The sequence below is a fragment of the Procambarus clarkii genome, chromosome 26 (assembly GCF_040958095.1).
Source record: "Procambarus clarkii isolate CNS0578487 chromosome 26, FALCON_Pclarkii_2.0, whole genome shotgun sequence".
NCBI classification, from domain to species: domain Eukaryota; kingdom Metazoa; phylum Arthropoda; class Malacostraca; order Decapoda; family Cambaridae; genus Procambarus; species Procambarus clarkii.
Window position 1 is genome coordinate 7,119,613 of NC_091175.1, and position 24,581 is coordinate 7,144,193.

General features: G+C 44.7%; 1 protein-coding gene across 2 annotated transcripts; it reads left to right on the top strand.

Annotated features, from left to right (window-relative positions):
- Positions 1 to 1,135: 1,135 nt before the first annotated feature.
- LOC123756724 (photoreceptor-specific nuclear receptor) lies at positions 1,136 to 19,855 on the top strand. Of its 2 annotated transcripts, none has more exons than XM_045739995.2 (9): positions 1,136 to 1,372; positions 3,382 to 3,506; positions 3,837 to 3,967; positions 10,512 to 11,252; positions 12,239 to 12,495; positions 14,856 to 14,949; positions 16,192 to 16,347; positions 16,622 to 16,692; positions 17,182 to 19,855. In XM_045739995.2, exons 2-9 carry the CDS (start codon positions 3,382 to 3,384, stop codon positions 17,356 to 17,358), a joined length of 1,752 nt encoding a protein of 583 aa, XP_045595951.2. In that variant the 5' UTR covers positions 1,136 to 1,372; the 3' UTR covers positions 17,359 to 19,855. The 2 variants fall into 2 exon arrangements, with proteins under 2 accessions (XP_045595951.2, XP_045595953.2); XM_045739997.2 differs by having other exon boundaries at positions 1,137 to 1,372; positions 3,852 to 3,967.
- The last annotated feature ends 4,726 nt before the right edge of the window (positions 19,856 to 24,581 follow it).

Below are 24,581 nucleotides of genomic sequence, written 5' to 3' on the forward strand. Positions count from 1 at the left end.
AGGTCACTATGTGACAAGGTCACTCACATCGGACAGCAACTTATATTTTAATTATGTAAAAAGTTATTTTTTGGTGAGAGAGAGAGAGAGAGAGAGAGAGAGAGAGAGAGAGAGAGAGAGAGAGAGAGAGAAAGAGAAAGAGAGAGAGAGAGAGAGAGAGAGAGAGAAAGCTGAGGGGGAAGAGAACGAAACTATCAGAGGAAACCACCAAGCCATGACAATTATATGGCACTTGGAAGGGGTCAGGATAAGGATTTGGGATGGGACGAGGTGGGGCAAGGAATGATGCCCAACCACTTGTGGACATTGGGGGATTGAACGCCGACCTGCATGAACCGAGACCGTCGCTCTACCGTCCACCCCAGAGGGGTGAGGAGAGAGTAAGAGGAGAGAGGGGAGAGAAGAGAGAGGGGAGAGGGGAGAGAAGAGAGAGGGGAGAGGGGAGAGAAGAGAGGGGAGACGAGGGGAGAGAAGGGAAGGAGAGGGGGAGCACAATGGCAGTCATCGAGCACATCAAATATTCATTATCAGCGTCACGGGTCGTTGGGGGTCGACCCAGGTGTCATTTTTCATTGCGGCAGTCAACACAGGTGAGAACGCTGCCACTTGGGCCCACCACCGGTTAACTGGCTCCCTCCTGACTGTGTCAGCGGCGCTCACTCTCGCCCGCTGACTGGCTGACTGACTCATAACTGACTGACGAGTGACTGGCTTAAATGGTAACCATTCCGAGTGACTGGTCTAGTGGTGACTCGCTCTCCAGTAATGACTGTCTTGGTGCGGTGTGGTCACCAGGACAACCAAACGGTCACCAGCGGTCCCCAAGACAACCAAACGGTCACCAGGACAACCTAAAGGTCAGCAGGACAACCTAAAGGTCAGCAGGACAACCTAAAGGTCAGCAGGACAACCTAAAGGTCAGCAGGACAACCTAAAGGTCACCAAGACAACCTAAAGGTGACCAGAGGTCCCCAAGACAAGGCAGACGGTTACCAGGCATCACCAAGATCGCCAGTATCAGGGGCACCAGCCGCCAGAGATCTCACCAGATTAGATCAAGAGAACCAAACAGGTCAGGCATCAGCTGCTGCCTCCCACAATGCCTCTCCGCCTCCCTCTGGCAGTACTCTCCCAGTCCTGGTGCCAGGCACTGTTTGGCCTCACACGCACTCATCCGACGCCCTCAAGTCTATCCTGGCCTCACCAGGTAGCCTTAAGCCAAGTCTGGAACTTGACTGGCAACCTTCAGCCTCATCTGGAACTTGACTGGCAACCTTCAGCCTCATCTGGAACTTGACTGGCAACCTTCAGCCTCATCTGGAACTTGACCGGCAACCTCTAGCTTCATTGGAATTCACGTGGTAACTTACTGGTATGGTCTAACGTCACCTGGCACTGTGTCATTTAACCTGGCCCTCCCTGTGGCACCCTTCTGGTCATTGATGGCCACCTGCAGGGGCCATCCTGGAGGCTTAGTGGAGATGAATGGTAATCTGTTGGAGATACCTGGCCACATGTTGTTTCTTACATCTCCTGGCCTTCTGTTATCTCACCTGGCCCTCCTCCTACCTCACCTGGCCCTCCTCCTACCTCACCTGGCCCTCCTCCTACCTCACCTGGCCCTCCTCCTACCTCACCTGGCCCTCCTCCTACCTCACCTGGCCCTTCTCCTACCTCACCTGGTCATCTGGACCCCCTTTCCAGCACTGAAGTAATTCTCTTTCACACACGCCAATATTATATATATATAACATTTGATTCAAATTACATTATTTAACGCAGTTTAACATTTAATTTTACACTCGTTACCTGACTACTCTTCTTGTTATTCAACGGTTATTATTAATTTTGAAAACTTAATTAATACGAGAGATGGTGTGATGTGTTGTGTTGACTGGCCTGTAGAGTCCCACTATGTATTTACTATTTATGCTTGCAAAAATCGAGCTATTTAGCTCTTAGGTCCCGCCTTTCTAACCAAATCTATTTTTCCTCTATTATGGCAACTACATATATTTGTCTCCGACATTCACACACACACACACACACACACACACACACACACACACACACACACACACATGTCCTGACACATGCCGTGGCGCCGCCAGGGGCGCCGGTGGCTGTGTGGAAAGCACGCTGGACACGTAATCCTGTGGCCCGATTCCCGGCGCCGGTGAGAAAACAAAATGGGCAGTTTTTTCACCCTGATGCCCCCTGTTACCTAGCAGTAAATAGGTACCTGGGAGTTAGACAGTTGTTACGGTCTGCTTCCTGGGGGGAGGGGGGGGAACAATTAGTAGTTAGTAACAGTTGATCGATTAACAGTTGAGAGTCGGGCCGAAAGAGCAGAGCTCGACCCAGAGCCAGCACAACTAGGTGAATACATCCCCAGGAAGCAACCCGTACATGCTGACTAACTCCCAGGTACCTATTTACTGCTAGATGAACAGACAAATCAGGAAACTCTGCCCATTTGTTTCCGCGTCGGCCTAGAATCGAACCCGGGCCCCTTAGGGCTACGACCCCCGAGAGCGCTATCCACTCAGCCACTCAGCCTCGAAATATACGCGTGTGTGTATAACCTGGAGCTTATCTGAGACAGAGTGGCTTCACCTGGAGGGTTCCCTGCACTACAGCGCCTGGCCTTCTGCTCCTCCTTGGTTGATAGCGTTATCTTGTGTTAACTCTTCTTACCGCACTAACTTGGGTTAATCTTCGCTGAGTGCTGAGAGTTAGTTAACTAATGTTTTTGTGTGGTTGAGCCTTGCTGTGGGTTACTGCTTATTGATCCTGGCAACTTCCTTCTTTGATGGCAAGTGGTGACCCTGTGTGACCCCGTGTGACCCCGTATGGCTCTATATGACCCCATGTGACTATATGACCTCATGTGACCCCGTGTGACTCTATATGACCTCATGTGACCCCATGTGACTATATGACCTCATGTGACCCCATGTGACTCTATATGACCTCATGTGACCCCATGTGACTCTATATGACCTCATGTGACCCCGTGTGACTCTATATGACCTCATGTGACCCCGTGTGACTCTATATGACCTCATGTGACCCGATATGACCTCATGTGACCCCGTGTGACTATATGACCTCATGTGACTATATGACCTCATGTGACTATATGACCTCATGTGACTATATGACCTCATGTGACCCCGTGTGACTCTATATGACCTCATGTGACCCGATATGACCTCATGTGACCCCGTGTGACTATATGACCTCATGTGACTATATGACCTCATGTGACCCCGTGTGACTATATGACCTCATGTGACTATATGACCTCATGTGACTCTATATGACCTCATGTGACCCCGTGTTGCTCTAAATATGACCCCGTGTGACGTGTGGGCACAGATGGAGCGCGGGGAGGCGGCGTGCCGCGTGTGTGGAGACAAGGCCTCGGGCAAGCACTACGGCGTGCCCTCCTGCGACGGCTGCCGCGGCTTCTTCAAGAGGTCCATCAGACGCTACAGGAACAAGTGAGTCTAAACCCCCCTCTCCCCCCCCCCCCTTGTTACAGCTGCTTTATAACTACCCTACTGCCGCTAACTACCACTCGCTTCACTGGACCATATATGACATATCACATAACCAACTAATGTTCACTTGTTCCAACATGTTTATTTGTGATGTGTGTCTATGTATGTATTAACACGATGTACTGAACGGGGTGAGAATAGCTTGAGCTACCTCATCCCTTTGTGTGTATTTTACCTCAATAAACTTATTTCAATTTCAATGTTCACTTCTGCTACTTGGCTGGTGCCTCTGCTGCCACTGTCTGCGACTACTGCTCTAATACTACTTAGTGTCTGCTACTTCAGGACGCTGGATTACGTCTGCAAGGAGGCTGGCACCTGTGTGGTGGATGTCACCAGGAGGAACCAGTGCCAGGCTTGTCGCTTCAAGAAGTGCCTCGACGTCAACATGAAGAAGGACGGTAGGTGGCACTCTCTAAGCTGGCGTGTATACTGGCGCTCTCTAAGCTGGCATGTATGCTGGCACTCTCTAAGCTGGCATGTATGCTGGCACTCTCTAAGCTGGCATGTATGCTGGCACTCTCTAAGCTGGCATGTATGCTGGCACTCTCTAAGCTGGCGTGTATACTGGCACTCTCTAAGCTGGCATGTATGCTGGCACTCTCTAAGCTGGCATGTATGCTGGCACTCTTAAAGCTGGCATGTATACTGGCACTCTCTAAGCTGGCGTGTATACTGGCACTCTTAAAGCTGGCATGTATGCTGGCACTCTTTAAGCTGGCATGTATACTGGCACTCTCTAAGCTGGCATGTATGCTGGCACTCTCTAAGCTGGCATGTATACTGGCACTCTCTAAGTTGGCATGTATGCTGGCACTCTCTAAGCTGGCATGTATGCTGGCACTCTTAAAGCTGGCATGTATACTGGCACTCTCTAAGCTGGCGTGTATACTGGCACTCTCTAAGCTTGTATGTATGCTGGCACTCTCCAAGCTTGTATGTATGCTGGCACTCTCCAAGCTTGTATGTATGCTGGCACTCTCTAAACTTGCATGTATACTGACACTCTAGGCTTACATGTATATTGGCACTCTCCAAGCTTGTATGTATGCTGGCACTCTCTAAGCTCGCATGAATGAAAGCGATATGTAAGCTTAAATGTGTAATGGCATTCTGTGAGCTTACATCTATATTGGCACTCTGTAAGCCTGTCATTTGCCTGTATTTCGGCAACACGTTACACAGTGTAGCCAGAACGAAGGGGGGGGGGCACAACAGTGTAGCCAGAGCGGAGAGGTAACAGTAAATTGCAGAGTATGACCAGAGCGGTGAGAAGCATCAGGTTACACAGTGTAGCCAGAGCAGAGGGGCGGCCGCACGTGACAGTGTTCCCAGACAAAAGGGGAGACGCCCCACCAACAAGACACGTCCATCCCGCCTGCATAAGTTACTGTGTCACCACTTGCCAGAGGCGGGGGTTGTTTGGCGGGGTGGGTGGGGGTGAGGTGGGGTAGGGCGGGGGATGGGTGGGCGGGGTGGGGCAGGGACATGGGCGGGGTGGGGACGGAATAAGAATCAGAATCTACCCAGAATTTTCTATACAACTTATACAGGTCATCACGACACTGGAGGGACCAAAGAGGTCTACAGCAGTCTAAATCACAGTTACATTCAGGGGGGGGGGGGGGGGGTAAACCTACACAGTTTACAACTATGAAAGGTGATGTGTGCTAGAGAAGTGAGTGTTGGAGCGAGACAGATACTGACACAGTTTATATATCACAACATTAGGGATGATAATCGGACAATAATAGAATTAATACAAGCTAATCATACCATGAAGCTATGGATATTTGCACAACCCGCACCATTCAACCTCAGGGGCCAACCCGGGTCCACATCCCTCCAAACACACACACCAGGCGGGTCCAAAGAGCCAGAGCTCAACCCCCGCAAGCACAATGTGGTGAGTACACACACACACACTCCAGACCGACAATCAGAGCACAACTCCATAGTCTCCTGAGACTAATGGATGCCTACTACTACTACTGATGATTAAACAAACATATTAACTGTAACATTTCTTACGACCAAGTGTCATAATAACCAAATTCGCGCACTTTGGTATTTGTTCTGACCTTCACGTCTCTAATAGCACGAGGAGAACTGACAAGTGTCTATTAGAATATATAACATGCCCCGGATGTGGCATATTATATCAGCTTTATGTATTATAAAGCCCCGGATGTGGCCTTGAAAATAGTGTACCGGAATCTCTGACTAGCAACTTTAGTTTGTGATCTAGATAAAACGGGTCCTGGGGGTTAATGACCCCTATGCAACAATTATATATATATATATTATATATATATATATTATATATATATATATATTATATATATATATATATTATATATATATATATTATATATATATATATATTATATATATATATATATTATATATATATATATATATATATATATATATATATATATATATATATATATATATATATATATATATATATATATATATATATTGGCCTTCCTAATGCCTATGTGTGAGCCAGAAAACAATGGAGGATTATAAACATCATGTTTGACCCCATTTTTAGTGAGAAATTTTCAGAGAGCATATTACTCCATATCACAGTTAATTTCCACTAGATATATATCTATATAAGAAATATATTGATAGATATCTAGTGATGTTTTTTGCTAAGCATTTCTCTCAACACGAAACTTGGTATGCTTAACGTTTTTAAAAGCTTTAGCAGCATCAAGAAACAGAGGGAGAAGAGAACAACCTTGTGAACTGTAGGAGTGTTGTAGAGTAACCACAATCAGCAACTGTATGCAAACTGCAAGTCACAAATGTCTAGTTGATCAACTGGAAAGTGAACATGTATACAGTCAAACACTTTATATAATACTGTGTTCATGGCACCAGCTCCAGACTTATCAGAGGAACACACACACACACACACACACACACACACACACACACACACACACACACACACACACACACACACACACACGTTCAGCAGTTCTTTAATAAGGAAACCAGTCAGTTAGAGACAGAGACCATGGGAGAGACAGCCTGTCTCACGCTGACAGATAGACAGAGGAAGGACGGGTTGGGACAGGAAGTGTGACTTAAAGAGAGAAGTGAATACGAAAGAGATGCAAAGAAGAGAATATTGCAACCCGTCATCAGCCAACCTTGGTAGTACACATAGGGTCGTGTAGCACACTTGTCTGCCTTCTCCACTCACTGTTGGGAACCCCGGGTTCGACCCCCAGGCCGGGACAATGAGGGAGGCTGGGGGGTAGTGAGGGAGGTTGGACATAAAAGGTGCATTAGCAACGTGTGTGTTCACTCACTTGTGTTGTGGAGTGTTTATTGTGTGTGTGTGTGTGTGTGTGTGTGTGTGTGTGTGTGTGTGTGTGTGTGTGTGTGTGTGTGTGTGTGTGTGTGTGTGTGTGTGTATTCACCTTGTTGTGCTTGCGGGGGTTGAGTTTTGCTCTTTTGGCCCACCTCTCAACTGTCAATCAATCAACTGTTACTAACTACTATTTTTTCCACACACACACGCAGGAAACAGCTCCGTAACAGCTGCTTCCAAATAGCCAAGAGCTCTGGCTCTTTGGTCCCGCCTCTCAACTGTCAATCAACTGGTGTACAGATTCCTAAGCCTACTGGGCTCTATCATATCTACATTTGAAACTGTGTATGGAGTCAGCCTCCATCACATCACTTCCTAGTGCATTCCATTTACTAACTACTCTGACACTGAAAATATTCTTTCTAACTTCTCTGTGGCTCATTCGGGTACTCAGCTTCCACCTGTGTCCCCTTGAGCGTGTACCACCCGTGTTAAATAATCCATCCTTATCTACCCTGTCAATTCCCCTGAGAATCTTGTATGTGGTGATTATGTCTCCCCGAGCCCTTCTGTCTTCCAGCGACGTGAGGTGCAGTTCCCTCAGCCTTTCCTCGTAACTCATGCCTCTTAGTTCTGGGACTAGCCTAGTGGCATACCTCTGAACCTTTTCCAGCTTCGTCTTGTGCTTGACAAGGTACGGGCTCCATGCTGGGGCCGCATACTCCATGATTGGTCTTACATATGTGGTATACAAGATTCTGAATGATTCCTTACACAGGTTCCTGAAGGCTGTTCTGATGTTAGCCAGCCTCGCATACGCCGCCAATGTTATTCTTTTCATGTGGCCTTCAGGAGACAGTTTTGGCGTGATATCAACTTCTAGATCTTTCTATCTAGAAAGATCTTTCTATCTCTATCGTGAATTTCGGTAACCTGGGGCCAGATTCACGAAGCAGTTACGCAAACACTTACGAATGTGTGCATCTTTCCTCAATCTTTGACAGCTTTCGATACATTTATTAAACAGTTTACAAGCATGAAATCTTCACAATCAACTGTTGTTATTGTTATAAACAGCCTCCTGGTGCTTCGGAGCTCATTAACTGTTTAATAATTGTAAACAAAGCCGAAAAAGATTGAGAAAAGATGTACATGTTCGTAAGTTCTTGCGTAACTGCTTCGTGAATCTGACCCCTGATTGTTCTTCTTAATCACGAGCAAAAAAACAGAAGCCTCGAAAGCTTATACTATAAGATCAACAACGCCATATTTAATAAAATTGTATATATATTATATATATATAACTGTCTATATACATAAACTGGTGTATATACACACCAGTTGATGTATATAGTGAGAGCACATTTACACCCGAACAAACACAGCCAGAGGTCCTTCACTCTCGTCTAATAATAACATAAAAGGGTGTTGTGTGTGGCACTCTCGCCTGTCACTTGCAGCCGCTGGCCCCCCTCCCCCCGACCCTTCACACACAAGCCTACACATCACACTCACACGACCTCACACAGCACTCATCACGTACGTCAGACCAATCACCGAATGTGTAGCGCTCTGTCTTGGAGCGTCAACCTTGTCAAGGGAAGTTTGTGGCCATCGTTCTTGAAGGAAAGACTAGACTAGTTTGAATCTAGACGAGGGGATACATGGTAGGGACTAGGGGACACATGGTGGGGACCAGGACGATGGGACACATGGTAGGGACGAGGGGATACATGGTGGGGACTAGGGAACACATGGAGGGGACACATGGTGGGCAGGAAGTGCTGTTATTGCCCATCAGCCCGATGGCAGCACAATTCAAAGGAATATAAGAATTAGTAACTGGGCATCCACAATGCAAGCTGAGTTGGTAGCAATACTGGTAACACTTGAAATTATTGACAGCACTGAAGTAGACAGCTTAATTATTTCCGACTCGCTTTACTCACTAGTAGCAATAAACAGTTTGCAATCAAGTAATAACGTGCTTGCCTTGGAAGCCAGAAATAGATATATAAGCATACTTAGCAAGAGGATAAATATAAAAATGTTGTGGATGCCTTCTCACATTGGCCTGAAGAAACATGACAAAGTTGACGCCCTTGCTAAGGCTGCAGTAAATAAAAGCAGTATTGAACGGAATCTTGAGTTATCAAATACGTCCCTTAAAAGTGTCATTAGACGAGAACTCCTAGATGGATTTGAAGAAAGTAGAACAGGGCAAACTGGAACTAGCAGGTCCATTGTTCATCACAATGAAATGTGTGAAGTAAAACATGTGTATGGGGTAAGTAACAAAGTCAGTAGACTAACAGATGTTGTAACAGCTCGTATAAGACTTGGCTACATGTATCTCTGGCAGTTCGGCTTGTATAGGGATCTAGATGAAGTAAAGTGTAAAGGGATCTAGATGAAGTAAAGTGTAAAGGGATCTAGGTGAAGTAAAGTGTAAAGTGTGTGGACAAAGATAGGAACACACACCCGAACACTATATCTTGGATTGTAGTAAAATTGAGCCATTTAGAGATAAATCTAAGCTCGCTCTGTATGATATGGCAACCTATCTTATTACCAAGGATAAAATACCTGAAATCCTTGCACTGTATCCATATTTCACGTCCAGTAGATAAACGACATGAGATTAAGAAACAAGTAGTGTATTGTGATGACTAATAATAAACAGCAGCTCCTCAATGACTATAATATCTCAATTGCTCAAACAATTAAGTATTAGCGATAAGACCTACCATGTATGTATAATGATTTACTGTTAATATACAGCTCTTGAAATAGAACATTCTCTGTAACTATAAGGTGTGAAGGATAGATGAAATTATTTATGTAATAATCTAAGTTGAGGTCTGATAAAGACCTTTTGTGCCCTCTGTAATGCTTTTTGCGCTACCGCTCACAGGATGAGTATCGGGTGCACAATAAACTAGCCGCCTCCGACGGAGGCAACAATCAAATCAATAATGGGGACAGGAGGAGGGACTACAATGGTACTGCCATAGTACCACACCATTAATGAGTCAGACCACGTTGCCCAAGACACAGGTGTTATACAGGTTCCCCCCCCCCCCCTGTGTGCCCTGGAGCCTCTCTTGTCCTCCTTGAATCAACAAGTGATTTGATAAGTGTAAAGATAGAAGCCAGGACGAACTAGGGCACCAGGCTGTGTAGGCGCACGTCCTCGGGTTAGTAAAGGAGCAGGTTCGGTTAACCTCGGACTATAAAAGAACTCATGGGGGATTGGAACCTATATTTACAAATCTAGCGATTGTTAAGGTGCAGGGCCAGGAGCTGATGCTCATTACCGGCACGCACACGTAAACGCAGTCTTTAGATTGTCGTTAAGTCACTCATAGTCATCGATTGGAGATGTAGAGCTGAACCGAGGTGTGAGGTCCAGTGAGGTCACTTGAAGGAACAAGGAGGAGGAAGAACAAGAAGAGGAAGAATATTGAATGAACTGGAAGCTTCAATCTTATTCATAGGCTTCAGTACACATTGGTGAGGTTTTGTAACTATTAGTGCATTTTCAAGTGTAAATTTAAAGTGGGAGGAGAGTGCCATTTGTAGTCTGACGCCATGTTCCTTTCTCCCCTCAGCTGTGCAACACGAGCGGGCGCCTCGTTCCTGCCAGAAGAGACCCATGTTCGCCCCAGACATGCCAGGGGCGGCAGGGTTTCCCCCCGTGTCAGTGGGTGGCAGCACAGGCTTGCCGCCCCTGCCACCCTACTACCCGGCTCTGCTGCCGCCCATGCCCTTCAAGTCGCCCTTCTTGCCCATGACGCCGTCCATGGCACCCCTCAACCTACACTTCAGCCATAACTCTGCATTCAAGCCTAACCTAGCCATCCTGGGTGGCGAGCTGCGCCGCCCGTACTCAGACACCGCCCTTCATCACTCCCCTTCGCCGCCCATCGACTCAAAGCCCCCAATCAGCGAACGTCTGGAGTACAAGCCACACACCGGGGAGCGTCTGGAGTTCAAGCCGCCACTGAGCGAGCGCCTTGGCCTGAAGCCACCAATCATAGATCGTCTTGAGCTGAAACCGCCAACGGTCGATCACCGACAGCCAATCAGCAATTTGGCGGAGATTTGCCGCGCGACCAATGGAGGCTCGGCGTTCAGCCCCCCGCGCCGCGGCACGTCCCCTCCCAGCGAGACAGAGGTGAACAGCTCCGACTTCGCTAGGACCATTGTGAACACTTCCTGCGCCGCCGCCGCTGCCGCCATCATCCGCTACAACACCTCCACCGCCAGCAACAACAATAACAACAACAGTGACAGAGTCAACAACAACAACCTCAGCGTGTTTTCTACAGACAACTGTAACAAGACCACTGGTGCGTCTCAACCTTCCTTGGGATAATTCTACCATTATTATTATTATTATTACTAGAGACACATGCTTAACTAGCGCTCATCTCGCAGCTTTCAGCTTTCCTTCAACTTGTACCAGCTTCATTCAGTGCATATGGTTTAAAATTTGAATTAGAAGCACAATGTGATAGGTTTGAGGAACACTGAGCGAGCGAAGGTAAGTAGCTACCTTCTAAGATCGAAGCTACATGGAATGAAAGCTCCTCCGAAGGTGGAGCTTTCTCAACCTTTAATAAACGTCGAGATGAGAAGCGAAGTTCAGTTATGTAAGTTTTAAATTTCCCGAAAACCTTCAATTTATTTGCCGATAATTTTTTGCATTTCCTGAACACCTTTCCCAGACATGTCACCTGTTCAGAACACCTTCCGTGTTCACCGTACCTTCACTGCAGTGTGCTTATTGTCCAATATTAGTTTTACAGAATTTGGTACATTTTTCTTGCACTCTCTTGCGCTCTACGAACTTTTATCCCACTCTTCCAACCTCGCCAATGTTTCTTGTAAATTTCTATAACTTTCACAATATATATTTGTGTTCTGTAGCCTTGTTTAATTTTTTTTGCTCGTGATTTATTTATCTGATTTTTGCTCGAATTCACTAATAAATTTTTAATCTTTAGTATTAAGACGTTCGCTTACACAAGACCTTCTTCGATTTTTGTGAGCCTCCCGAGCGCTGATGCTCTTTCCGCTAATTCAATATTTCCCTGTGTAATGTATAATATCCGCTTGCAAAGGACTTTCCTCACTTTCTCCAGACTTTCAACGCTTTTCCCAAAACACCTTCGCTTCGTTGCCTTAACCACTAACTACTGCCCTAACCATCGATATTGTCACCGCAATCAGTAATATTATAACTGCAATAATAACCACCACCAAAACCATTGCCATACCTCTACCATTCCACTATATAACATGACCCAACCGTTCTCCTTCCCTCTCGCTTTAGACAAGCCAGAATCCGGCACCCCACATTCTAGAGAAGCCAAGGCACCGACGCCCTCGCCGGCCAGTCCGCCCACCACGCCCTCTCCAAGCAGCGGCCCTACTACGCCCATCAGCGCAGCCCACCACGGCGCAGCGCCGCCCATCACCATCGACCCTGGCGCCCTGGTGATCACGCCCTCAGACAGCGTCTACGAGAACGCCGCCAAGCTGCTGTTCCTGGGAGTGAAGTGGGCGAGGTCCATCCCCTCTTTCATGCAGGTGTGTGCTCCTCTTGCAACAGTTGATGCAAGAGGTCATGTTGATTGCAGGTCATATGCACGAAACTCAGGTATCAATAACTGTTACTCTTGCAACAGTTGCAAGAGTAACAGTTATTTTCGTTGCGTCTTTGCTTTTAATAAGGTTAATTTCTGTGTGCTAATGATTTTCTTGGTACAGTTATTGGCGTTTGGATGGTTGTTCCCATGTTCCTGTTGCTGAGTTTTGTTGGGTTGTTCCTGGAGATGTGACGGGTGTTTCTGAGGTTACGGGTGTTGCTGGTGATGTGACGGGTGTTTCTGATGTTACGGGTGTTGCTGGTGATGTGACGGGTGTTCCTGGTGATGTGACGGGTGTTCCTGGTGATGTGACGGGTGTTCCTGGTGATGTGACGGGTGTTCCTGGTGATGTGACGGGTATTTCTGATGTGACGGGTGTTCCTGGTGATGTGACGGGTGTTCCTGATGTGACGGGTGTTCCTGGTGATGTGACGGGTGTTCCCGGTGCTTCTGTGTATGTGTTACACCTGTTTGTGTAGATACTCCTGTTCGTGTAGTCCTACTGTTACTCCTATTACCATGTTACTGTTTCTTCTGTTTATTATCTCTAGTGCTACTTCTGCAGTTGCAGTTGTTTACTATTTGTGCCGTTTCTGGTGTTTATTTTTTGTTTGCAACATTGCTATTGTTCTAATTGTTATGTGTGATGTACCTATTGTTGTTAGTAAGGTTCACCATCACTTTCATCACTATTACCTGCACTATACACCTGATGCCTCTCATCACCCAACACAATATCTCATTACCTGCATGAGCACCAATGAGGAGTAATAGGATCTTCCCCTCCCCCCACCTCTTTTACACAAATATAAAATAGCTTTCCGGTTTGTCCAACTCATTACGGGTTATTCATGCCCGTGCCACCTCTTGGGTGGCTTAATCTTTATCAATCAATCTGTCCAACTCAGGGTGCCGATTTCCACTTTCTAATTGCGTTGTACGTTGGTATATGTATTATGGTGTTCATCGTTACTATAAGTACTACCAAAACAGGAAGATGGGCAGCTCGCACACACACACACGTATAGATATGATAGAGCCCAATAGGCTCAGGAACCTGTACACCTGTTGATTGACGGTTGAGAGCCGGGACCAAAGAGCCAGAGCTCAACCCCCGCAAGCATAACTAGGTGAGTACACACACACACACACATACGCGCGCGTACAAAACTCATACCCTGAAGCGCTTACTGAATGATTCATTCCTTATAATAATGAAATTCATATGCAGATAAAGTTATGATTAATGGGTGCTATTCATATTTAATGGAATATCGTTATTATAATTATTTTTTTCTTTTACACGTTACTTGTTTAGGTTTTAAAGTTCACAAGCTAGAATTGCACTATTTTTGTACAGTTAGGTGTAGCAATAATTACATTTACTACTATACAATATCATGAATACAATTTCTGAATTGTCGACGAGACAGAATGTTTCGGTCCCCAGCCTGTTGTGGTCCCATGGTATGTATCACATACCTTTGTGTATTTCGGATGATTAGCGCGTTCCAATTGTTGTGTTTGTACGCTGGAAACAACTAGGTTGCTTACGGACTATTCATGCCCGTGCCATCTCTTGGGTGGCTTAATCTTTATCAATCAACTAGGTTGCCCTCACTCACAGCACCCCTTGTTTGGTAGATAATTTTTGGCCGAGTATTCGAATGTCTCCAGCTGAGGTGTTTAGCACCCCGGTCCTGAGCCTGAAGCCTAAATTCTAGCCCACCAACCGACCCGTGCAACCAACACTGTGATGTGTAGGCTTTGCCAGGATGAGGCTTCGCTCCAGGTACATCTGCCTAACTACCACTAAAACATGCATCTGAGTCCTGTTATTGAAATCTAACTGCTACTGTGCTAGACCTTCTATAATCAACAGTAAATATTTAATTGAATCAGGAAGACAGCTTAGCTATTTTGCCCGAAACGCTGCGCGTACTAGTGGCTTTACAACAATGTAAACACCATGCTATGAATCCTCACAAACTCAATGTACCTTCTTGTAAATAAATAAATAAATAAATACCTGTATTTACAACTTTGTCAATAAAGATGTTATAATAATAATGTATAAGTGCAATAAAGTGTATGGTGATGACTGACTAGGCGCCAATCCTTAACTGTCCGCCTCTGTTCACCCAGCAGTGAATGGGTACCTGGTTGTTAAACGATTTGGCGGGTCGTATTCCAGGGAAAATTAGGATTAAGAACCTGTCCAAAACGCTATGCGTGCTAGTGGCTGTACAAAAATGTAAGAACTCTTGTGTACATAAATAACAAAAATGTTCGCTGTTCCAGCTACCGTTCCGTGACCAGGCCATCCTGCTGGAGGAGTCGTGGAGTGAACTCTTCGTCGTCGCCGCCGCCCAGTGGTCGCTTCCCCTCGACGAAGGTAAGAACACCAACGACTGCCGTTTGTCGTAGTTGACGCCAAACATTTTAGGTCAATTGACTTGTTTTTATGATAGGGCTATTTTAACAGCCAGTGTACAGCTCTACGACAAAACCAGTGAACCAAAGATCCCTAAATGGGAGTGCTGTTTTAATGTAGGTAGTTGGATGTAGACGGGTGAGGAACCTGTTGTACAGTGCTCCAGGGAAGGTCTGGTGATGTGTTGTTGGAAGACCCACTTAAGTCTACAACTGCCCCTCTACACCTCACTTCCCATAACTCTATCCTGACAACTCTCTTCCTTTTACACCTGATTTCCCATACCCCTCTACAACTGATCTTCGACAATCCTATGTACCTGACATACCTCACCCACCCTATACACCTGGCCTCATATATTCCTCTACACCTGACCTCAGACATTCCTCTGCATGTGGCGACACATCCATCTACACCTGACCTACTACAGTCATGTACATCTGACATCCTATATCCTTCTACATATGTTATAGATCTACACTTAGTCTTTCTACACATGATATAGGCCTACGTTTGGTCCTCCAATACCTCACTACACATATCACAGGCCTACCTATGACTCCCTTCGTTCACAGGAAATTTACAACACCCATTCTACACATCCTCAACATGTGCAAGAATCCTACAGTATCCCTTTTAAACATGGATGGAACACCACACGTAAACCTCGGCACTTGCAATAACCCTACCTCAACACTCCCATCACCTGAGGCTATACTGACTATCCCATCACTAAGCACTTTCCTTGCCTATGCACACAGCTCACCCTCCACCTTCCCTACCCTCAACATTATCATGGAGGAACATAAATTGTTGGTCTGTGTTAGTTAGATTGGAGTTTAGATTTCAGCCTTTCATATAGATCATACAACAACTTCTTAAACAGCCTCATAAATGGATCCTAAATTAACTCCTTCCACAGCCCCTCCTAATATTGGATCTTACACTTGCTCCTTACGTAGCCTCTTATATGGAAGAGGCTGCATAAGGAGCCTCATCCATATAGGCTCCTTATGCCTATATAAAACACCGAAGTTTTAGGTGTTAAAACTTCGTGTGTTTGGCGGGAAGGAGCCTCGTCCGTATAATCCTTCACTACCACATTCTACGACCCCTTATGTGGATCCTACCTTAGTTACAGCTAGAGCTCCCCACATAGATCCTACTGTATGCATCACGAGCCCTTCCCCCTGCTGCCTACAGGAAGCCTGGTGCGGGGAGCAGGTGTGTCAGTGGAGCAGGAGGCCGGCCTGGCCCGCGAGGTGGAGGCCATGCGCGATGTCATCACCAGACTACACGCCCTCAGGGTCGACCACACCGAGTACGCCTGCCTCAAGGCTCTCATCCTCTTTCGTCCAGGTCAGTCGTCCGCTCATTGGACCAGGGTGACTATGTGTTGCTTTTCGTTCTAGGGTGACTGTGCTGTGCTTCTTCTAAGGTGACTAATTTTTCCCCCCGAGTCAAATTTGTCATTCCCTCTCCTGACTGTAAATATTTTTAGTAAGCCAAATTTCGTCATTCTGTTTTTCAGTACTAGATAACCTGGCCACTGCTAAATGTGGGGGTTTTGACACGCCTCTTCTAAATGGGATTTGAGACGGCTGTTCTAAAACAGTGTTGTTATTGCTTTCAGAGGCCCGGGGCCTGCGGGACGGGTACGGTGTCGAGGTATTGCAGGATCAAACCCAGCTGATGCTTCATGAGGTGAGTGACTGTTACCTGGCCGTTACTTGGGTACGTTCCTGCGTGACGTCATTGTGGGTTTTTTTTGGGAGGGTGGGGGAGGGAGGTTACACAGAGTTGCTAATTTACGAGGCTGCTTGTAGGTAAGACTCCCGTTACGTAAGATTTTCTTTACTTCTTTAAAAATATATGATATATATGAATTGTTATAGACGTTTATCTGTTCTACCTTTAGAGCTTCGACTTAAGGCATCTTCATTTGTGTGTGTGTACATATATATTATATATATATATATATATATATATATATATATATATATATATATAGATAGATAGATAGATAGATAGATAGATAGATAGATAGATAGATAGATAGAGAGAGAGAGAGAGAGAGAGAGAGAGAGAGAGAGAGAGAGAGAGAGAGAGAGACCCGCAACATTTACAGCGTTGCGGACAATAATAAGTATAAGAGAGCCACGTCACTAACATGATGCCCGTGTCTGTCAACAGTACCTGGCAAGCAAGGTGTGTGGCGCCGGGGGCAGAGTGCGTGCCGGCAAGCTCCTCCTGCTGCTGCCTGCTCTTGGCCACGTCTCCGCCACCGCCGTCCAGGAGATCTTCTTCAAGCGCACCGTCGGTAATACACCCATTGAACGCGTCCTCTGCGACATGTTCAAGTCCAGTTGAGGACCTGTGCCATACGCCCAACTTACCGTGAGGAACGCTGTAGAACGCGCTCAAGTTTGGGCCCAATTGTTCAGAAACTATGTCTAGAAGCTGTGTCACCCCAAAGAGGAAGTTTAAGTTTTATGACACCTGTGTACAGTGCAAGAATCAACTAACCAAAGTTAGTGTAAGTTGTGACCATATTCAAGGAATCACTTTAAACATTTGCAGTTATCAGCCCAAAGTCTGAAAGTACTGGAGGAGTGACTTGAGTCCATTGTTCAGGGCCTTCAATACCCCATAGACTCGTGACGTTAAAAGTCAAAGATTGTATAAGTCTTACCTCGGACAGTGTGTTATGATTCACCTGATGTGTTATTAGTGAGTGTTCACTTGTGTGTGCGTGTGTGGGTGTTGCACCAGCGTGTCCCAGAGCCATCGTCAGCTAACCCGTCCTCATACCAAGTCTATTCCATCCAGCGGTCGACCCAACGACGCAGTCGTCAATTTTTAACACGCTGTTCATTCAAAATCGAAATTCTGTTAAACATAAATTAATATTGTTAAATATTAGCAATTGTGGATATTTTAGGCATTGGTTAGGTTAGGTGTTTAGGCTCTGTTGGCGATTATTTGTATTTGTAGTACGTGGGTGAAGCATTTACAAGAGTTGTGGTTCGAACAGAGAACGTGAGCGAAGCACTTTTTTCGAGAAGTGTTGGAACGTCATCAGCTGTGAGTCGTGTGTAAACCGTTTTTCATTCAGTACTATGGCCAAATTTGGACGTAATTTGAAATGAAATCGACTCACAAAAGTGACGTACTGTTCCGTTTTCTGTTTGAGTCGTCCGGCCCTCCTCGGACAGCTTAGAAGAGGAACTTTCAATTTACGTTTTTCATAACGTTTTGTAACTTTTTGAGAATTTCTTGCCCACCTAACCTATCAGAGGACCCTTAACTTACTGTTGCTGAAAAAAAATCCCAAATTTATTTTCAATTTATTTTAATTTTCAAATTACATCCATATTCGGCCATACAGGCAACGGCCAGAAGCGACGTTCTTTTTAAGAGGACAGGGGCCAGATTCACGAAAGCACTTACGCAAATACTTATGAACTTGTACATCTTTCCTCAATCTTTGACGGCTTTGGTTACATTTATTAAACAGTTTACAAGCATGAAAACTTGCCAATCAACTGTTGTTATTGTTATAAACAGCCTCCTGGTGCTTCGGAGCTCATTACTTGTTTAATAATTGTAAACAAAGCCGCCAAAGATTGAGAAAAGATGTACAGGTTCGTAAGTGCTTGCGTAAGTACTTTCGTGAATCTGGCCCCAGGTTAATGAACAGCGGGTCAGACGGGTGCAAGACTTTGACCTTTGCTTACGAGGACGGGCTGCGTCCGAGGTCGCTAGTGTCTCGGGGTGTCGTGCGAGGACGGGCTGCGTCCGAGGTCGCTAGTGTCTCGGGGTGTCGTACTTGGTGTTGTCATGTACTGCCATCAACTCTTCTCAAAATAATATCCAAATACAAAAAAAAAGTTTTTTAAGTATGTATTATCTGTGAAACCAAAAACTGGCAATAGTTGAATGAACACTGAGCGATTGCAGTTATGGTTTGGTGTTGGATCTGGTATCTTGTCTACACCTGAAGGGTTGTTAAGGCCTGTCAATCAGGACTCAAACTGGAATTCATATTTTGAATGAATATGTGTTTTTTTTGCGTATTTTCTTAAAACCCAAACGTGATAACCAAGTGAAAATAGTTTCATAAGTTCCATGGAATCGATTTCACATAATGAGAAGGAGCTCTCAAACTCTCGCTCCTCCTAAGTGGTTTGGCCCATGATCTTCGGTAGGTCGTTGGTCTTAAAGTCCAACAGGTACGTAGGTCGTGATTTCTGAACAGTGTTCTTAATGCTGTTGCCATCACTTGCAATCATCCTCGTCACTTAACCAGTCAGTCAGCCAGTCTCTAAGTGTTCATATTGTCAAAAGGTGATCAATCACTAAGTGATCATGCAGTCATTGAGTGATCATCCAGTTATTAGGTGTTCATCCTATCATTAAATGTTCAATCAGTCATTAGGTGATTATCCAGTCATTAAGTGATAATTCAACGTCATCAACCAGTCTGTCAGTTTCATATTTGGTGATCATCCAGTTCCTCAGTCACTTAATTCATATTTATCGTCATCTGAACAGTCAGCATTTTATCTCAACCTGTTCAGTTATCATCCAGTTACCTTTTCCCCATTAGGCCATCATCCAGTCAATATATCATGCCATCGTCCAGTCAGAATACCATGTTATCATGTTGCCATACATCATCGTCAATATATCATGCCATCGTCCGGTATGATGTCAACATCCGGTCAGTATATCATCCTCCATTCAGTATATCATGCCATCGCCCAGTCATTCTGTCAATATAATTGTTATGACTTGCTCCAACGATGTCTCACAAATTGTTGTATATTGTATATATTTAAATAATAAAGTGTGCTGAATATAATACTACTAGTACTTATTTCCCATAATAATATTATTATTATTATTATTATTATTAATTAGAATGATAAAATGCACTAACTAGGACTATAGATGGGTACGAACCTACGACCTCGGTATTGCCAGTCGCGGATTGTACCACTGGACCACAACAGACTCCTTAAAATAACCATATTCAACCGGATTTCTACTGAAATCACAGTAAGTCTGGAGGCCGCTACTGAAGCCAGTCCAAGTGTTTACGTGTGACCCACAAGCACTCGGGTGGAGGGGCAGAGTGACCCTTAAAATTATCAAAGTTTCCTGATAACATTGGCTCTTCATCAGGCTACATTCAGAAGGCCATATCATTATTTATACATAATATTATAATAATCTCAATAAAATAGTAACGTCAGAGTGGCCGTATGAGCAATAATTGTTGAGTAAACGTTTATCTACCACTATGATAGGAGAGAATATACTATTTACAACTGACAAGATCATAGCAATCGACTTGAGAATGGTCCAGGACGGACCGAAACGTCGTCGGCCCTTCACCTTCTAGTGTGTGGTCTGGTCAACATACTTTAGCCACGTTATTGTGACTCATCGCCTGCGATCATAGCAATGTTTTGATTATATTATTGAGCCCATCCTCCTGTTTTGGTAGTACTTATAGTAACGATGAGGACCATAGTACATATACCGACGTACAACGTAATTAGAAAGTAGAAATCATATTGAATTTGGAGAACCCGGAAAAGGTTTTATATTTATGTTGCAAAGACAAACTAAACTAGCCTAACCTAACCTTCCTAGGCCTGATACACGATATTTGAGGCCTAATATAGTACATATGTGTGCTATACTAGGCCTAGGAATATTTAAGTTAGTTTTTTAGCTTCATTTTTTTCGGACTATAAAAGTGAATAGTTCAACATTCTACTATCAAATTACTTTACGTCCATCTTTGTACTATGGTGAACATAGTTACAAAAACTACTACATTTGCTTCCACTTGACCCACTAAGGGATGGACACAATGCTAGGCTATATGGCTCGGGTATACGGCTAGGCTATACGGCTAGGCTTTACGGTTAGGCTATACGGCGAGGCTATTTGGCTAGGCTACGCTCGTTCAAACAGCGAACGACCTCTACGATGCATACCTAAATTATAACCTATTGTGTATTCAAAACTGGTATTTTCTCAGATAAGAATTACATATTATTTCATATTCAAATTTAGGGTATAGTTAGCCCTAGATTAGGTTAGTTGTTTATTTTGTTGGCAATTATTTGTATTTGTATATCGAGGGTGAAGCATTCACACTGTAGCTAGCTTTATGACACACTGTACTCCCCTTCATATAGTCTAGGGCAGCTGCACAAATGTAGATGTACCTAATGTATTAATAATAAAAAAAAATATATAACCAAGTCTGTGATCTATATCGGGAGGAAAGATAACATGTCGAGGTAGACTGTAAACTCTTATCTGCTGGGAACACTAAACCTGGCGGTCTTAAGCGTCCTATCTCTACACATAAAATTTAATTAATTTAATTTAAAAGGTAAATAATTGAAGTAGAAACAGAACTGGCGTTGTGGGCTGAACCAAACGTCGAGTTAAGGGGCCTAAATGAATGTTCATTCATTTTCCATTCACTACTACATCTGGTTGGCACGAATAAATTTAATGGAAAATTAACAAGATCTAGCCTATTTCCTGCTAGTGCTTCATCAAAATTCATCTGTTAAACAAGAAAACTATGAATAATGGGGGGGGACCACCCTTGATAAGCCGCCAGCTTCCTGTCCCCCTCGAGTACCACCAGAGATGGTGGCCCTCGTGTAAAATCCAGGGAAACTTTTAAGAAGAAAGTTTTTTAAGTAATAATTTTTATCTTTTCTATAAGAAAAGTAATATTTTTATCTACTCCTAAAAATTATTCACGCCACTTGACAGGCTCTAGCCATGTGGAAACATATTAGGCTTAATGAAACTTTAATAAATGACAACGACTACTTAGTAGTACGTCTGTGGCCACCACCACACCAATAACCTTTACCACTAATAGTACTACTCAAACCACTCGGACTGGACGATAGAGCGACAGTCTCGCTTCTTTGTAGGTCGTTTAATTCCCGACCGTCCAAGTGGTTGGGCACCATTCATTCTCCCCCCCCCCCCCGCCCCCGCCTCGTCCTATTCCAAGTCATTCTCATCACTTCCAAGTGCTATATAGTCGTAATGGCTTAGCACTTTCTAGATAAGTCCACTACGGGCTCACCATAGCCTGTGCTACTTGGAACTTTTTGTTCAGAGTAGCTGAAACTAAAACAACAACAGCAGCATTTTCTCCTAATTACCTTAACTCCTCTGTCGCTGTGGTAGCGCACTCGCCCCGCGTTTCGTCAATTCCTCTGGTTCGAGCCCTGGCCAGATAAGATTGATGGCCCACCAATCCTTAACTGTTCGCCCCTGTTCACCCATCAACAATTGGGGACGTGGTTGTAACCCAATTGATGGGTAGTGTTAGAGGGAAAACTAGTAGGGTATGGCTTTACAAGAGCTATGGGAATCTAAGCCTGCTAGCAGAAGTTTTATGTCGTCTACTTTTAAACATATTGAAAAAAATTCCAGATACTACTACTACAGATATTTCTACTACAATTATTATTAATGGCACAAATGCGGTAACTATGACAACTGATGTTACTGCTATTTTTAAATAGTATTTCTAATTCAAATGCGTTTACCACCAAAAGGGGTTTAGTTAGCCCTTATACTCCAGCCAGTTTAGCGTTCTCTGTCACAAGAGGGAAGTGAAATAAGGCGGGAATGTACCTAATGCTGACCAGCTTTGCCCCCTCGTAGGCATAACCTCAACCATTTATATATTAATTCATAATAATTTATTGTGTCCGTCGACGAGAAGCTAGAGACGAACAAGTTCACAAGGGCCGTGATGAGGGGTTCGAACTTACGTCCGGTATAATCTTATACCTATTACTTATACCTATGGGATAATCGAACCTATGTCATTTGATGCTGCACGCTAATGTGATTTATGTGTGTATTGAAGTTAGGGAGAATAGGTAGAACAGCTTGTTGACAGAGCCTGGGTGCATAGGGGAATTGTGTAAAACCCTGGTTTGTATCTCAGAGAGGCTGCAGGATCCGTGTGAGGGCAGTAGCACTCCCGGTTGCAATTCTTTTGACCATGCCGTGACGCAGTCGAATAAGGCGCGTCTGGGATTATCCCGGACGTAGGTTCGAACCCTCATTACGGCCCGTGTGGATTTGTTCATTTGATGCATACGCTATTGTGATTTCTGTGTGTATAAGAAGCTAGAGTGTATGCACGTTAGGCTTTTATTGAGGCCTCCGTTGGGATTGAAGGGAGACCTGCATAAAGCGAGACCGTGGCTCTACCGTCCAGAGTTACATCTAGGCGTGTTTATTGTACTGGGTGATCCATAGATGTGTGACTGTTCTTGCATGATAGTATGATGATAGATCAATGGTGTCGTTTTCACTTTACCTAGCTCAGATCTACACGGCTTTGTTGAAGGTCTTGGTGTATTATTGCTCTCAGACTGCTTATCGTCTCTCCATAAATATTATAAACATGAATTAGGTCATGTAGTTGCTCTCTGAACATCCTAGGAGCTAGGTTAACTATGGCGTTCCTCCACGAGGTAACAATGGTTACAGAATTAAGAGGCTCACCTTGAGTATGTAGCCTTCCAGGGTAGTGATAGAAGCCATCCTGGGCTCCGTTGGTAGGTGTGGGTCACGAATAGGTGGGCGCAGCCCTCATGGTTACTGCCAGCAAGTGAAGACGGCCCCAAAATTATAAAGCTGGATATGAACGGACTCCTGAGGTTGTCTCCGTCGCCGCCTCGCCCCGGGCTGCGCGGGCCACCTGCGCACGGGCCGCCGCCCTCCGCCAATCAGAACTCAGCACTGCCTGTGAAGGCGGACAAACTCCCGCCGGCGGGTACTTTGAATGTTTTCTCTCGCTACATTCCTTTGGTTTAACCAAATCTCGTATGTCACTGGGAGTAATCCCTCCTGAAGGTGCATTGGTGGGGCAGGAAGGAGTAGGTGGGGATTTGCCGGTATATATCTTACTATGGTCAAAAGACTATATACTGGCCCACCATGTGTGGTCTTGAAGACTAAGAAGCTAGATTTGAAAATCTGTTACAACGCCACTTCCTCCTTGTCCTCTTCCTGGAGGGGATGAAGCTGGGTAGATTTGTAGATATATTCTCTACGTTGGTCTTAATATAGAGACAGACTTGGGGCATTCATGACCAGGTGGGTATAGATCAAGAATTTGTTGTATCCAATGGCTGCAGCGTCTCTTCTCCATCAATCTCTTAATTAGGGTTGCGTATAGGCATTTTAATTGCCACTAATGATCCATATTTTTACCATTTTAACCTTTAAATATTTATACAGCTATAATAGTTTTTACATTACCTTTGGTAAAATATCGTTCAACGCGAAATATTAAGCTCACACACACACGCACACACATCGACTACAACTAGGTGAGTACGCAATAAATTTCCCTACTGCAGTTATATGCGCTTGGAGATCTAATCTATATCACTATTAATAGAAAGTACTTTGGGGTCCTCGGTTGCAAGTTTCAATAGAAATAATCAAAGCATGGCAGGAAGAAAGCATCTCCGTGCCTTTGAAGAAGCTGCGTGATAGATGTCCCGATGAGGGCG

Coding starts and splice junctions, on each gene's coding strand:
- LOC123756724 (XM_045739995.2), top strand. CDS start 3,382: ATGGAGCGCGGGGAGGCGGCGTGCCGCGTGTGTGGAGACAAGGCCTCG. Junction 3,507..3,836: donor ATCAGACGCTACAGGAACAA/GTGAGTCTAAAC, acceptor AATACTACTTAG/TGTCTGCTACTTCAGGACGC. Junction 12,496..14,855: donor CCATCCCCTCTTTCATGCAG/GTGTGTGCTCCT, acceptor TCGCTGTTCCAG/CTACCGTTCCGTGACCAGGC.